Genomic DNA, 16,525 nt, shown 5'->3' on the forward strand with positions numbered 1-16,525 from the left:
CCCTATGTGCTCAGCCAAGGCTGGGGAGGGCGAGGAGGAACCCTTTGAGCAGGATGTGCAGTGGGGCCATGGGCTGGGGCTGTGCAGGGGCAATCTTTGTCTGGGGAAAATGAGGCTGACTTCATAATGCAGAGCAGTGTCCTAGAGGCAGGAGGGGTTTTCCATTGCTCTCTTCGGGTTCAGCTTGCTGGTTTTGTTGGTTTTTTTTGGTTGCAAAATACCCGTGGTTTAGTTCCGGTTTGGATTCCCCCTGTGCTGCTTTAGTGGGAACTGGAAAGGGGAGAAAGTCCCAGTGAGCTGAAACAGGGTAACAGTGGGTTCGAGAGAGGGGAACCCTCTCACTAACTCCCCCCATTCCATTCCAACAGAGGTGGCAGCACAACCCTGGACAACTTCCCAGGCAGTGTTGAGTTGGGGAGCCAGCACCTCCTGCCCCTGTGTGTTCCTGTACACACAGGCTGCAGAGTCTGACAGCTCAGCCTTGCTTGTCCTGCTGATTCTTCCCAACCCTGTCCTGCTCAGACTCTTCCAAAAACCAGTCTATCAGGACATTTGGGGGTTTGCTTCTCAATCAAAAGCAAAGCACTCCAGGGCAGCAGGAGGGAGCAGGATGCTCTCAGCCTCCACAGGGATCCCGTGATGTCTCCCTCCATGTTCACAGGGCCAGCTGCTGGGGGGCAAAGAGTCATGGTGATACGGGTGAGATGAGTGACATCCCCCCCTGTGGAGGAGGGTCCCTGATGCACAGCCAGGGCCACCCCCCACCCCTGGATACTCCCCAGCCATGGCCCCTAGGCTTGGTGCCTGGGTTTGACTGCCCAGCTGTCCTCCTCATCATCGTCCTCTTCCTCCTTGATACAGCTGCCTCCTCCTGTGTTAGCAGCAGCTGCCAGCCCAGGCATTAAAGCACCTGTCATCTACTGATGGGGGGACACAGGCACAGCTCCCATCCTGCAGGGTGACCCCCAAAGGTTAGGATTCTCCCCATCATGGGCCACTCTGACCCCACTCCAGCCTTCGCTGAAGGGACCAGCCCCAAAAGAGTGGGTGCCCATGCAGAACAGAGGGGCCACAGCCCCTCTCTTGCCCCCCCATCCAGGAAGAGTCCCCTGGTGTCCTGAGTGCCCCAGCTTCCAGGACCATCGGTGCCATCAAGCCCCATGTGCTGCTGGTGGTGAGGAGGAAAGCAATGGCTTTGAGGTCCCCCCATGGAACAGGAGGAGGAATGCGTGCCTGTGGCCCTGTTGGGATATTGGTGTCCTGGGAGGGGAAGCGCTGATGCTGGGGTGCACGGCGGGGTTTTATTGATGGATGGCTCTGTCCAGGGGGTGGAGAGAACAGGGGGAGCAGAGGCACATCCATAAACAGCTCGAGTTGTGAATGGAAAGAGACGGATTAGGAGCCAGGTGAAAACATGTCACACGGCGGAAAGAAAAATGAGCAGCTGGGCCAGACCAAATTGGTGTCTGATGAAGGACGTGGGGCCTGGTGGAAAAAGGATCCCAGGGCTGGCAGTGCTGCACGGGGGAGGCTGATGGGGAACAGCTGGAGCTGGACACGCACATCTGGTGGAGCAGGGTGAGGGGAGAGGCAATGGCTGCTGTAACCATCATGCCACTGGCCACCGCACTCAGTGCACAGGGCTGTGGCTCAGCCCTGGGATCAGCATGGCAAGAGGGGCTGATGCTTCACTTTCAGGGTGATCCTGGGAAGGGGGCACAGCGCTGTGGCCCAGCCCTCAGCAGGGATTTACCCAGTGGGGTTCAGGCCCTCCTGTAGCAAGGGGTCCCCAAGTGGAGGAGCCACTGCCTCTTCCTCCATTTGCATACATGTAAATAAGCAATCAACATAATGAGGTCGAATGCAAACCAGGCTTTCAGTTTGCAACCAAGTCCTATTTTTAACCTTGGAAAAGGGTTTCAGCAGGAAGCTGCAGGCTCTGCCCTGGTACCCCTGGTACGTCCGGCCGTGTGGGTGCCCACACTGATCCTTCACCCCAAAACACCCTTGACCCCACAACCACCGCTGGCTCAGCGCCTGTTATGCTCCGTTCCCATTACCAAAGCAAACAGCAATCCCACATCTTTGTGGAAAGATGGACCACACAACATCACACCCTGCCTTGCAGGAGCCTTTTTGGGCAGCTTTCCCACGTACTGAGCCCCAGGTCCCGCTTCCAGCCAGGGTGTGCACCCCGGGAATGCCCTCAGTGCCTTGGGAGTGAAAGCCCCATGCTTAAACATGAGGGTATATTTAGACAGTGTCAATTTAAGTTTGCACATCGACCTTATAAATATGAAAGCCCATCTCCACGAGATGTTTAAGATACCTCATCAGCCCTTGGAAAATATGCAGGAATATTAATTAGCCAGATTTGGGTATTATCTCATATTGAATAAATGAAGAGACTCACTGCCTAAGATGAACCACTGATGTTTCATTGGGTTTTGTTGCTTTCTTTTAAGAAAAGTGTGTTTCTAAGGTAATTCACTCATTTGAACCCAGGCAGGCACAGGGTGTCAGAGGATGCAGCCATGCCAGGGCCAGCCAGGGTGGGACACAGCAGACTACTCCTTACCTGAAGGGACTTAACAGCTGGTGTTTTACACCCCCTGATTTGGCCCCAGCTGGCTGCACTGCCTCTGAAGACAGAGGGACACAGACAGGGTTGGAATCCTGTCCCAGCTGCAGCAGCCCTGGGCTCAAGATGGAGGTGGAAAATGCAGCCCCACTGCACGTTTTCCAAAAAAAATGTATTTTTTGCTTCTTCCCTTCCTGCTCTCAATCCTTGCCTCCTGCCCTCCTGCTCCATTCCCCTGGCTGCTTCACTCCCTCCAGCTGGGCCAGGATAGGAACTTCCCAGTTGCTGTAGAAACCCAGATGAAGGACACACTTCAAACAAAAATGCCAAACAAGAAATGGCTTTGTGTGCGCCCGGATGGCCGCTTTTCCTTGCCAGGATGTGGTGGTTTTGGGGCCTTTCTTTGGGGGCACCCTGTGTGCATGGGGAGGGCTGTAGGGACAGGGGAGGCTCCCTCACAGCCCCAAAGTTTGTGTAAAGCAGCAAGCAGAGGCTGGGGGTCACTGGAGAATGAACTTCAAAGGTGTCCATTCACCGATGGGATGCCGCACTGCAGCCACTAGGGTTTTGACATCCCTGCCAGCTCTGGCACCCTCTCCCTCTCCAGTCATACAGCTAAGACACCCCTGGGACCCCAAGGGGCATCACCACCTGATTTGCAAGATTTTGGGGTGGTGGAGTGGTTCCCAGCTGGTGGGAAGAGGCTCAAGGCAGAGCAGGGGACAGCTGGGCAGAGGGTGGGGACACCAGCACAAGCCTCAAGGTCCATGTTGGATGGCCTAGGCGGTGGGCCAGGTGGCAGAGCCATGTCCCGTGGGCACAGGGAAGTGGCATTAGAAGAGCCGGGTCGGGATGGACCAGCCAGCAGGCGCAGTGGGCCAGAGCCGTCCCGGGGCCCCCCCGGCGCGTGGCGGCTGGCGGGGCCGGGGCGGCGCGTGGGTGCGGGGCGCTGCCGGCTGCCGGAGCTGCCATTGTTTGCCTTCAATCAAGATGTTTCAGGCAGAATCAAAAGCACCAACTGGGGAAATCATCATCACAAAAAATCTTGCGCCTGCAAAATAGGTCAAGTAAGACTCCAAAGAGAGAGAGCGTCTGATCTGCATTGCAAGGAAGAATAGCAACAGCTGTGATCTCCAGTATATATGGATGGGCTGGGGGGGGATAAATATATATATCCATGCATATGTATAACCGCTTACAGCTGTTGGGCCGTATGTTCATTAGGGCCAACTGTTTTGGAGGCAGAGGGATCAGCGCTAATCGGGAAAGGGAGTTTATCATCACATTCAGAGGCAAAAGTGTCAGGAGCAACTGCAGCCCCCCCGCCCCGCAGCCCACACCAGCTGTGCTGCGCTGAATGCACCCAATTCAGGGCCCCTCCCAACCCCCCCGGGCTGTGAGAGCTGCGGCTCCTGCCCCAGCTCCAAAAGCAGCCGCCAGCCAGGCCCAGCTCTCTGCCCAGTCCCAGACCCAAGCACTGTCCCCAGGTGCAAAAACGTTGCCACGCCTGTTTCCCCATTCCCCAGACCAGCTCTCCATGCCCACACCACTGACCCAGCCTCCCACAGTAAGGCCCCTTTGCTTATCCCTTCCTGGCTCTGCCTCACAGGTGCCAGCTATAAAAATGAACCCAAAATACATATAAATCCTTCTGTCTGATATCAGGGAGGGTGATGGAGCTGGGGCAAGACAGCTTCCTCAGCCACCCCAAGACGTTGGGTTTTGTCTGATCAGTTGGGACCCAGCTGTCGCAGGCTGGGGACAGCTCAGTGTCCCAGCCCACAGTGATGCTCTCGGCGGGGGGACCTGCTGTCCCCAACAGTGTCCCCCTTGGCACCCCAAGCTCCTGTCAGAGTGAGAAGCATTAAAGCTTGCAGGCTGTGGCTTCCATTGGTAGCATAAATGTTGCAAAGCAAAACAACTTCTATTTAAAAATATCTCTCATCCAGGTGATTTACTTGCAGGGCGTTCCTGCCAGCTCCTAATGCAGCTCAGACTTGGGGCCTAACCCACCTGCCAGCCCTCTTCCTCCTAGGGTCATTTACTTGGGGTTGTGAGGGCTGCAGCTCGGAGTCATGTGTCCAGGGCACACTGCAAGCAGAGGGGCTCCTTCCAACCCTTGCTCTTCTGAATGTGATTTTTTCTTTTCCCATTAAAAATGATACAGATATTCATCTCGGTCAGACAGTTACATAGGATATGCGGAGGGGGCACCCCCCAGCCCCATGCTGTTTCCAGCAAGCCTTTGACAGCGTCCCCCAGCACGGCCACAGCCTGACCGCAGCTTTACAAGAGTTTTGCTTCCAATCGGTGCTGGGAACGGAAATAAGTGAACAGATTGCAATAAAAAAATCCAAAAAGCCCAAATTCAGCCAACTGAGCCCGAAGCAGCCATTTCGGCAGGAGCCAATCACGAGGCCGCGGTGCGAGCTTGTTTCCACTTAAACAAAACAAAATAAAATGAAAAAAGCTTCAGCCAGCGCCTGGGTGGGTGCCCGGGTGGGTGGGCTGGAGCACGGCCGTGGCCATGGGTCCAGCTGCCCCACTCCGACATGTCCCAGCAGAGCAGGGCCGGGCTGGGGGATGCCAACGCGGCGAGAACGTGGAGGCTGAAATATCCGGCTCTGCGGCCACAGACCACTTCTCTGCTCTGATAAAGGCAGGCATCCGGGGGTGCGAGGCCATAAACAGGGAAATACTGGTCAAAGAGGAACAAAAATCTCAGTGTTTTTTTCTCCTGCAGGCTGCAGATTATTATTTTCTTTTTTTTTTCTTGTCCCCACGCCCAATCCGCTCGGTTCCTTGTCCTTTCGGGAGCACTAAATTCATCATGTGGATGTAAAGCGGGGCTTGTGCGGGGAAGGGACCCGCGGTTTGCTCGGGCAGACGCATGCAAGGTCACACGCAGCCTCCCCATAAATTACTGCGTCCCACCGTAAACAGCAACAGGAGAGGGGAAGCGCAGCGGCTTCGGGGGCGGGGGGCCGCAGGGGCCGATACATAACGTTGTGACAAGTCAAACAACTCTCAGGGTGTTCACTTGCCAGAGAAATATTTTTCACATCCAATCCATTAGGCAAACAAGATGAAAAAGTATTTCCTACTTTGCTGAAAAAATACCAGGACTGAGTATAAAGCGTGCCTTTAAAAAAAAAAAAAAAGAGAAAAGAAATTAAGTGTGACCATCTATAATGTTTTTTTTTCCAGTGGCTCTGACAGCCTTCCAGGCATCCTGACTGTGCAGGGAGGGAGCTGATGCTTTAAAGAGCTCTAATAGTTTCTCGCTTTTTGGCCCATCTGGGTGTAGCATGAACAGTAATGAGTCAGATTAGTTGGAAAGCAAGAGATTTGCTTCCCTCCCTCCAAACCCCATTTCACTGAACCAAACCTAAATAGTTTGCTGCTTTCCTTTTTCCCCTTCCCTTTTCCTGCCAGGTCAGTGGAGAACGTGTTTCATGACATGCTTTTTTTAACCTACAACACGATTTTTGAAAAAAGAGGATCCTCCCAGAGTTTCCCTTTCTCGCTGTCTGACTTCTCTGATAGTTTTGGAATAGTGAAAATCCAAAGGAAAAAGACTTCAACAGTTTTGATCACTTCTAGTACCAGCAACCATTTCTGGTGGGGTTACAGGAGCAACAGAAGAGCAGCTTTGTGGCCTGACTGAGGGCTCCTTGGGAAGAGACAATCCTGTCAGAAGATGAACCTGCTGAAGAAAAAAAGATCACCCCCAAACACCAGTTGTCTTTCTACTAAATTTTAATTTATTTCTTTTTTTGTTTTGTTTTGATAAAGACATCTAAATTATACACTGAGTAACAACATGAGCAGATATTGCAAATAACCCTTTTTGGTGAAATACAAAAAGGGAATATAAAAGAAAGAGCTTGCGTGGACCTGGCTGGCCCAGGGAATGCAACAGCCGCTGCCTTTTGCTTTTGGAGAAGAGTGAGCATGTTGAAGTGGGCTGGTTTCATCCCAGTACACTTCAATAAAGAGAGTCTGGTGACCAGTTATAGTTTTGACAGAGAAAGAAGTCATTAATGTGCAAGAAACGTTATAGGTAGTGGGGAAAATGAGAGAAGGTTGCAAGAGGCTTTGGCAAGCATTCTCCAAGGGCAGGAGAGACATTCTCCAGCGAAGCTGCGGTGGAGGACACGGCCACAGCGGGGGGGAGGACACGAGTCCCCACATCCTGCACTCATGGCCAAAGCAGGGGCTTGGACTCAGGTTTTCTGACATGCCCTTGGAGAATTTCACTCCTCCAGCACCTCTCCTCCCCAGGGAGCACAATGGGGCAGGAGCAGGAGAGGTTTCTTTCATCTACTGCAAAGGTAAAACCAGATTTAATGATGTGAAAGTGAAGCACGGGATGGGAATTAACCCCTGTGACAAACATCCCGAGGTCTGTCCATCACTCGGAGCCTTTAAATCATGGCTGGGTTTCTTCCTACCAGGGAGGCTCTGGTTCAGCCGTGAGTCACCACGGCAGGGTGGGGTTTAATGGGCTGTGTTATGCGGGAGGTCAGGAAAGAGGAACACAACGGTCCCTTCTGGCTTTAAAAATCCAGGCATTGATGGGACGCGTGGCAGAGCTCCACCCATACCAATGAGACGCTCGGTTCCCCCAGCCTCACTTTAAAGGAGGGTGAAGCTGACAGCACTTGAAGGACGGAGCCCTGTGTGTGCCACTGCCACAAAGCAGAGCAGGGCTGATGGGCTGGCAGAGGGGCAGGGGCTGCATTGATGGGTGGCAGGCGTTTCTGGCTGGCCCCAGACAGTTGTCCAGGTGGTTTTTAGCCAGGTGCTGCCCAGGGCAGAGAGCCCTGCAGAGGCCATAGCAGATGTAAATACATTCAGATAAGGAGCAGCAAGTGAACAGAACTTCAAATCCTTATACATTTTCACCAGGTTGCACAGAGAAACGTTTACAATACAATGAACATTTACAGCCACCACTGCAGGATGATATACTAAGACATGGTCATTTTAACCCCCCGCCTCCATCCTCCCAGCACAGCTCACTCTGCCACGGTCTTTCTCTCTTACGACCTGGCACAGGAAAACCAAATTAACTACTGGGTTACAGGTGACGCTCTGGCAGGTACAGATGCGCGCAACCGATACGTGTGGCTACAAGCAAACATAACGAATGAGCCAGCAAATGTGTCTGAGTTCAATAAGGCAATTTCTCCTTCCCAACTAAAATGATAGGAAAATTACTACATATTTATTTTACATGCATTTCCAAGTTTAATCAATGTGAGACTTAAAAAAACCACATTACCCTCCTGGATGATTTTCAGCCCCAGGAAGCCAACTGTGGCACTGGTAGGGTGTCACAGACTAAGTCTGCCACTGCTAAAAGAGTAGGGAGTGGGAAAACACCAACTCAAGTCCCTCGCAAGTGTGAAAGATCAATGCCTGAGCCCCAAAGGGTGCATTGCCCTGCCCTGCCTGGGCCAGAGGAGAGATACCCAAGCATTTCCCCCTGCATCCAGTAAGCAATGAGCAATGTGGGCAAATAAAAAGCTTGGGGACTATCTGTCACAAAGCTCTGCCAACTCAGCCAGCACAAGCCTGCCCACAGGAAAGGGCTGCAATTCTTTACATTGCTTGCATCAGGCAAATGCATTATTTGTAAGGAAAAGGTGATCCTGGGATGAATTTCTCCTCCTTGGACTGACCCAAGAGCATGCCACGCTCAAATTTGCAGCGTTCCTGATAAGCCTGCGCAGCTGGGGAGTTACCGAGCGAGCTGCATTTAAATGAACATCTCATCTTATGACTCCTTACTCAATCCATGCAAAGCCGGAGCTGTGTCACTTTGTGTCATTAGCGATTGCTTAACAGCTCACTTGAGCCCGCTCTACCCCCCCACCCCGCTCCCCAGTCGTCTGGTTTTTAAAGCAAGGCTCTGCTACTCCGGCATGCGTGTCCTCCCTCCCTGCTGGAGACAGATGCACTCGGAGGGTGCTGACTCACGGACGCAGGCAGATTAAACTTGGATTGCTAAAGCAGTTGCTGTCCCAGCTGTCCCTGTGCCCCCAGCCACAGCAAAGACAGCTGAACTACACACAGATCATCCCCGAACTGCTACTGTACATCCTGATGTATGGGGGGACCTGGAATGAGCCCCAGATGACTTTAATATGCCAAGCTGTAACACGTAGGCGGCCAGAGGCTGCTTCATGTACAGTGCAGATGTTTGTGCCGTGAGGTGGAGATGTCCCGGGGAAAGGAGGAAAAAAGAGCTGAGAGCTCCAGGGCTGTCAGCCGTCTGCCTGGGTCCCTGAGTCAACTCGCTGACGCGTGGTAAAGCCACATGCTTTAGTTCATGCAGCTTTCCCCATCCTGTGCGACTGTCCGTCTCCAGGAGGTGGAAGGGGTAATACAGTCCCCAGTCATGCTCTGGCCTTTCACAGGCAGGCAGCAAACAAAGCTGGCAAGCAGGGCAGTGGGATTATTTTACCATCTGTGCATTAGAAACTGGCCCAGGAGTCACCAAGCTCGCTTCATGCAGGACATGGCTACTTTGGCGTGCTAATCACTCCTGCTCCCTTGTCAGTCTGGGGATAGATTTGAACTGGGGAGGAGGAAGTGGAAATCACATTCTCTTTCCTATTCAGCAACGGTGTTCTTTTAAAGGGAAGCTGGCCCAGGGTAGAATGAATGCTCATTTTACAGAGCACTTCCCATCTGCCATTCACCAGGATCCTCACCCTCCACCTGGGCAACCCATAGCTGGCATCAGGCTGGGGGACCTCAGGCCTTGGACAGGCAGCCTGCCTTGGGACACTCCCCCACGTCCCTGGAAACACCAGCAAGGTGTGCTGAGGTGGTGGGGTAGGAGAATACATTTTGCACATTTCAGAGAAGGAAACCTGGGACCTGATATCTCATTCTAGAAAGTAATCATGGACTTAATTGCATTTTCCTGCAGAGTTGCCTTAACATCAAGGGAAAATCAACAGGGATTGTTCAACATCAAGACTAATCTCACATATGGAACTTATTGAACGGAGTAACAACATTTTTGCTGGCTCAAGGTGAAATGCTGGGCTAAATTCTCCTTCAGCTGCGAGAAAAGCCCTAGGCACGCTCATCCTGCATTATTCCAACTGTAAAGAGCTTCAATTATACACATATAACCCTTCTCTCCCTTCTACAGCAGTGTCGCAATGCAACAGTGCCTCGTTATGATCAAACTCCTCTTTTATGGCTATAGGAATATGTGGAAGTCTTCTACCCTTGTTACACAAATGACTCCTTACCAGCTTTATTTTAGGAAACTACCCACAATTGGTAACACAACTGCATTTTATCTGTCACTGAGGGGAAGCTGTGACTGACGCCTGAGTGTGTCCTCAGCAACCGCGTGTATTAGGGCAGCTCCTATGCATCTAAGTCACTACAGTAACTCACCACTCCCTCTGCTCCACACTGAATCAGTCTTGCTTCTGCTTACAAACTTGCTTGCTAATCAGACATTTAATACTATTTATGCATAGGGAGGAAATATGTAATTCCTTTATTCGGATAAAAAAATCATACTAAAGAGCAGGTCAAGTTCCAAATCCAGCAGTAGGTTTAAACCGATGTTGCTCCCTTTTCTCTCTCCTTTTTTTTTTTTTTTCTTTTAACAGCTGTAGCTGTGCACAGATGGAAAAACATTTGGTCAGAAAGCAGCAAATTAGTGTTTTCAGGCTAGAATTCTGCTCCCACCGCTCCTCCATTTCCATGCAGCTCAGAACGCTTTACTTCTTCTTAGCACTGACATTTTTGCACACCCAGTTCATGCCGTCCTTCAGACAGAGAAAGGTAATGTTAGTCAAGTGACAGGAGGATGAATCCCCCAAGCCCACCCCACCACCATTCAGCAAGCACCGTGTTCTGCCTTCTTATGGACCCCCTGCCTGCCCTTCTGTCCCCAAAACCAATGTGGGTTAAAAAAATAAGTGCTTCCTTGCTTGGTAGATGTTGTCACACAGAGGTTATTAAATCTTTCATCTGACCATAAAAACGTATCATCATCTCATCACGTCGCTATGTGTAGGTCCTTCAAGGAAGGATCACTTTGCAGTCAAGGTACGTCAGTGGCAGATGAAGGCTCAGTTCCAGGTTCAGCTACAGATGATTTGTGTAACCTCGGGCAAGTCATCTTATCTTTGAGACTGGATTTTAGGGGACTGTTTGTAATACAGTCAGCCCCCTGTTAAGAAAACAGCTCTAATTTTCTGCTCATTTGCAAGCCTTGAAATCCAGATCCATGAAAGTCACTGCAATAACCAGACCTGGACCCTGGCCCCGTTCCTCAGGGCCCCCACAGAAAATGGGCCCTCAGGATCCCACAGGGGTTAGTGGGAAGCTAAGTGGTCATGTTTTAAGAGACTGATATACTCTTGTAAAAATGTGTGGGTGCCTTCTCTGACCAGTGCAAGCAGGACAGCAACACTTGTGCTGTGAATACCCAATCTGTGAGTTTATTGCTGAGATCCCAGAATGGGAAATGCTATTGAAAGCCAAAGCAACACTTCATCTGCTCCTGTCACTTACCCGTTAGGAGACATGCACAATGGAGCACAAGATGCTCCTCATATTTGTGTCTCATCAAATCCCTTACCTCTATCCTGCCTACAAGGTATCTCTGCAGACAGGGAGGCGGAAGGCAAAAGGTAGGGTTTTGGGGATGAGAGGTGGGGCAGCACATCTTTATGTTTGGAAGTCAGGCAAATGTCACCTCAGAGTTCAGGGTGGAGGGATTTCACTGTATTGTGTTCAATGGTCATTTTTGTATCATTACAACAACCTCAGTTAGACCCTAAGAAAGGTCAGAGCTTTTGGGAAATCATCACTGATAGCCCCACAAAAGGCTGCCAAGGACCTCAACTTCTCCAAGGACAGGTAGCCCAAGGCAGAGTATGGCAGGCCTTTCGGGTGAGCTGACACTCACTGCCATGTCTCTATGTTCTCCCTCAGCCACAAAGGTGGTGGCCATGTCACAGGGGAGCTAAAGAGTTAAGAGAGAAGAGAGGGAGTCCTCAGGGCTTAATCAGAAGCAGAGAGGTTCTCACTTGAAAATACCAATTCACCTTGATAACTGCGCTATGTGACACTTCTTATCTGAAGGGGAGCAGCAACTTTTGAAATCAGCCCTTGCTGCTGTGTTAAATAAAGAATAAGTGAGCCCAGTTTGTGCTGGGGTGCACATGAGGCCCTACACTAATAACACTTCTAACTCTAACCTTGGGGAGGGTTGGTGTCTCCAGTTTCATTTATTTATCTCCCCAACAGACATCAGTGTAAAACAAATTGTCTGAAATCCTCAGAGCAAATGGGAAAAGATGAGCGGTAGATTCATTTTAAGGCCCGGTAGCTTTGTGTCTTCCCCTTTCAATAACACTGATAACCTAGGTGTAAAACATGTAATGCCTTAAGCAATCAATAGCATGGTTTAAAGCTTATCACTTTAGAGAGAGAGGGAGCGAGTGATTCTCAGCATGAGGAATGCCAGGGCTTAACAATGGGGCTAGAAGGAGAGGAGTCAAGCCTTTGACTTGATTGTGTGCTTTAGAAATCTGCATGATTGCCTGCAAAGAGTAAAAATAAATAAATAAATAAATAAAAATGCTCCCACAATGATTTCAGCTTCCCCTGCCTCGGAAGCAATAATCACATTTGCACACATCATGGCATACAAGGCAAGCAGAGCTCCTCATTCATTTTGAATGTAGGTTTATTTGCTGAACCAGAACAGCTGAGACAGCTTAAAGTAATAAATATCAGCTGACACCCTCTGCTATTCAGCACAGTAATCCCAGAAACAATACATCACTGCAAAACAACAAACATGCATCCTTATCTTCTACCTAATCTGACCACAACCTGAATTCACAGTGATTAAAACTCTGCCTGCTGCCATTGGGGAACTCGGCAAGGGGAAAGGCAGACCACTGCAGCACCAGCACAGCGAGGGTCATAAAGCAGAGTTTATGATGGGATTTACCATGGCTGGGAGCCTGACTGCATGAAGCATTTAACGAGGGCAAAAGAATGACATAGCAAAATGCAAGAGGAAAGGTGAACTCCAAACACGCTTGAAATACGTAAGTAGGTCACCAAACTTTTAAAGCAGGAATAGATTTTAAAAACTCTCTTCTAGCATGAGTTAATTGCCAGGAAAAATCATGTTTAATTGTAAATATCCCCCTGTGTGACAGTGATAAAGGGAAAATTAACACGTTCAGCTGTATCAGAAAGGTGTATGTGAGATGCCTTCCTCAGGTATATCAAGAGCTTCTGGTACAACTTTTTTTTTTTTTTTTTTTTTTTTTTTGAAGGGGGGGAGGTTGTTCTGCAGTGTCCCCAGATGCTTTGGAGAATACCAAATGCAACGGAAAGCAAAAAAAACCTAAAAGGTATGTTTGTAGTTTTTCTACCTACAGTGTGAAGCAGGACAGAGCATTGGTAAAATAGAGAAATCCAGAGAAGCTGCTAGAAACACAAAGAGCTGCTATGGGAAAGGCACATGGGAAGGAGGAAACAGTGCTTGAAAGAGTCAGGTCCTCAAGGAGTCAACTGTTGTCATCCTTTGTCCCTGCACATTCTGTCCCTATATCTGCATGTTTAAAAGATGGTTCTGGGAAGAAAGTATAATCCCTACAGTAACATTTAGATTTTGATAGATGTCCTTGTGCTGCTTTGTTGAGACACAGAGACATTGGCAGGTACTCTGAGGATTGAGACGGATACAATATTAGTATTCCAGCCTCAAGTCAACCCTGGGAAAACTTAGCCGGGGAAAGATTTCAGATCTTTCAGCTTTGCCTCTCTTAGCTCCTTAACAAGCAGCTAGTAAACTTTACCAAAGCAAAGAGAGAGAACCCCAGGGAAGAGGATAACACTCCTTGCAGAGAAATGCTGCTCACAGAACCCCGCCTTGCTGCAGTCCCATCTGCTATTGTGCCAAGGGAGTTGTACTCCAACGCCCTTTGGGAAAGTACTGGTAGAGCCTTCCCTGGGAGAAATAAAAAGTCCTGTTTAAGATTAGCCCACTGCTTGCTTATTCTCTGCATTATCAGCTTTGTGGCTATGGGAGTGAAGTAATCTGACTTCAAACACAGTGAACAAGTCCCTTCCACCCCATAAAAAGCCTTGCGATTTCTGCTCCCCTGCAAGCCCGGGATCAGGCAAGGCCACAAACTTGTGACCCCTAGTGTGACCTTAAGGACAGAAAAGCTTAATCCTTTCATGTAATCCTCTGTCTGCCATAACAAATTGGGTCAGGCAAGTGCAAAATTCTCAATCTCTAGCATTTTTGGTATGCGTTATTTTAACTGTCACTTTCTTCTCCCTCTGCACAGCCAGGACTGTGCCTTCATTATCTGTCATTTCCTTGCACCTCCAGTGATCATACAGGCTGGCTTTTACAGGCTCCTGCCAATACATTATCCATTTTTCTTTGCGTGGGTGAAAGCTTATTTTCTTGTCCTCTGGGACCTTGTATCCCTGATGCAGTGCTGTAGACTCCCTCCTTACCCTACTTAAAAACCAGAAGACAGTGCCCTGTAATCTGGAAACGTGGTTACTTTTCCTCAACTTGCACAGGCTCTGCCTGCCCCAAGAGAGCTGCAGTCATCAAAACTGGTTTTAAGTTACATTTACAAATACCTCCAGAACCTTGTTAAGATGTGGAAGATCCCCATCCAGCCTGTTCTGTTCTAAGCTCTGCGGATACCACATTGCCAGGGATGGTCCTGCTCTGAATCGTGCCCTTATGAAAGTGCTGAATTGCAGCATAGACAAGACTTAGGTCTTGGGCTTCATTCTCAACTGGGTAGAAACAGCCAGGGAGGAGACAGATGCTCAGCCCTTCCCACAGTCCTTTGGGCCAGATGGGCTCTGGCATAAATTGGAAAAGTTTAGTGGCTACTCTCAGTTTCACTGGCTTTTAATGGTCTCTAGAGGGTCATTATGTTTGGGAGACTCTGGACACAATACACTGCATCATCACTCTGGAGGACAGTTCCTCGGGGCAGGCTGAACTCCTGCTGCCTTGATTGGAGAATCTTGTTTCAGACAAGAAACAAGCTGCAGAGCACATATTGGTCCCAAGCCTTGAGTCCTATTTAATATCACACCCTAGCCCCTAAATAACACCTCGGCAAGAGAGGAGGCGGAAAAGCAGAGGGGTCCTGTTGTCTTTCACACCACCCTGGCTGGCCAGGGTGGAATGTACAAAGCTTTTGCACACCAAGGGCTACAATTTGAGATCTGGTCACAAATACCACACCAAGAGAGCCTACGTAGCACCAGAGAGTCACTGTGAGGCAACAGTTCCCTTATGTTCCTCTGCTGTCATCAGTAGTTGCCTCCCTCACTTGCTGTACCCTGTGCCAGGGTCTCAGTGTAGGCTGGTCAGGACACCGTTCCAAAAGCAGAGCCCAGATGGCTGCAGCAAGGAGAAAAGGCTTTCCTGCTTTTTAACTGGGGCTGAGGATAAGATCAGACCCAAGCAGACATTTTGCTTGAAAAAGCCTCGATGGCACCATGAAGTCTGATTAACAAGACAAGTGCTGCCCACGGTTATAGTCGGGAGGTAATGAAGTCTTCAGCTGGCATAACAGGGGCTGCCAGCTGGCATCCAGAGACACTACATGGAGTTTCCAGTTAACCCAGTCACCTCTCTTTTGAGCCTGCTCAGGGCACTGTTAGGCCCCTTTTCCAGAATCCCTAATGGTTAATTTTAAAAGAGAAGATGACTATATGGATTCCCCCCTTAATTAACAGTTTTATTAAATAACCCATTTCAAATAATAGTTAAATTCTCTAAATTTATATCATTCTATTAACCATAATCTAATCTCATTAACCTTGAAATCCCCAGTCTTAACTACCCAGTTCTATACACGATGGTGCTAGCTGCTAAACTAATTAAATGACCTTCAAAGTATTTCTCCTTCATGTATTGGCATTATTTATCTTTGCTTGTTGCTCTTCTTTCAAGCTATCACAAACATCTTCCCATATGAACTCTGTTCCTTCACATGCTCAGTATAAGATATGCCACCACTCTTCCTTGCAAAATACATCAGCAATGTCTCCAGTTCTACCCCAGCTAATACATTCCATCACCTGTGATGGTTGGCATGCTCACTCCTTGGCTTTCATTCTGCACACCTGATGCTTCCCTGCCTCCATTTATTTTGCTGCCACTCGTTGTCATTTCTCAAAGAAGTCCTTAAAGTGGTGACCTGAGATTTAACCACGCATGGAGAGCTTCTGTTCTGAGCCTCTGGTACTGTGGCCCTGGTGTACCCCAATCCTCAAAAACATCTTTCCTCATCTCACTCTTTAAACAAGTTCTTTGAGTCTCCTAAAGTTTGACCTCTCCTTAACGTCCCAAGACTGAGACACCATCTTTTCCTAGGCTGATATGGGTTTAGTTTAAAAGCCATCTCCCCAGACATTTTGTTCAATTTGCAAGGAAAGGGAGTGCTTGACATTCTTGCTGTCTGATTTGACAGGGCTTAAGTTATGACTGAAGAGAAATGTAAGGGCTCTTCTTCTATAAACTATAGAGAGTTTGTGACTTCCTGACTTTTCTGCAATAATCATTTATGGAATAAGCTGCAGTATTTAGGGCAACGAAGTGGGATGTTATCTGGCCTGCATCTAAACTAATTTGCCTAGATAAGCATGATGAACAAAATACATAGGCCTGCAAATACTTCTATTTAGTTCTGGTCTTCTATTTTCTGGAAGTGAATGCAGAAGCAGATTTCATTTCCCTGGCAGAGGGTATTGGGCTGAGTATTTTGCACCACTGGATGATTAGGGATGTGCTGTGCTTCAGGGAGGAGGCACAGTAAGACAGTGCTGTCAATGGAGAAGTGCTCAGCCCATTCCGGAGAGCCTACAAATCTGCCTGAGAAGGAAGTACAT

At 49.2% G+C, this 16,525-nt stretch overlaps 2 protein-coding genes across 4 annotated transcripts in view; one reads left to right on the forward strand and one right to left on the reverse strand.

The window, feature by feature from the left end:
• Positions 1-16,525, reverse strand: part of ARL3 (ARF like GTPase 3) — a 37,787-nt gene that overhangs the window by 1,112 nt on the left and 20,150 nt on the right. The window contains exon 6 of one of the 3 annotated variants that reach the window (XM_014250477.2): positions 6,323-10,386. The exons of the other annotated variants lie outside the window; for them this stretch is intronic. Within the exon in view, the coding sequence (XP_014105952.1) occupies positions 10,339-10,386 (48 nt within the window). The 3' untranslated portion in view covers positions 6,323-10,338. Of the gene's footprint in view, positions 1-6,322; positions 10,387-16,525 lie in introns of those variants that run through there. 3 annotated transcript variants of the gene reach the window in all.
• SFXN2 (sideroflexin 2) overlaps positions 12,404-16,525 on the forward strand; it is a 31,486-nt gene continuing 27,364 nt past the window's right edge. Inside the window, exons 1-2 of the mRNA XM_088059935.1 lie at positions 12,404-12,687; positions 12,922-12,999. The gene's annotated coding sequence lies outside the window, so the exon portion shown is untranslated. The remainder of the gene's footprint in view (positions 12,688-12,921; positions 13,000-16,525) is intronic.

The sequence above is a fragment of the Pseudopodoces humilis genome, chromosome 9, assembly GCF_049639895.1.
Source record: "Pseudopodoces humilis isolate 2021_Gansu_Grassland_sample_001 chromosome 9, ASM4963989v1, whole genome shotgun sequence".
NCBI classification, from domain to species: Eukaryota; Metazoa; Chordata; class Aves; order Passeriformes; family Paridae; genus Pseudopodoces; species Pseudopodoces humilis.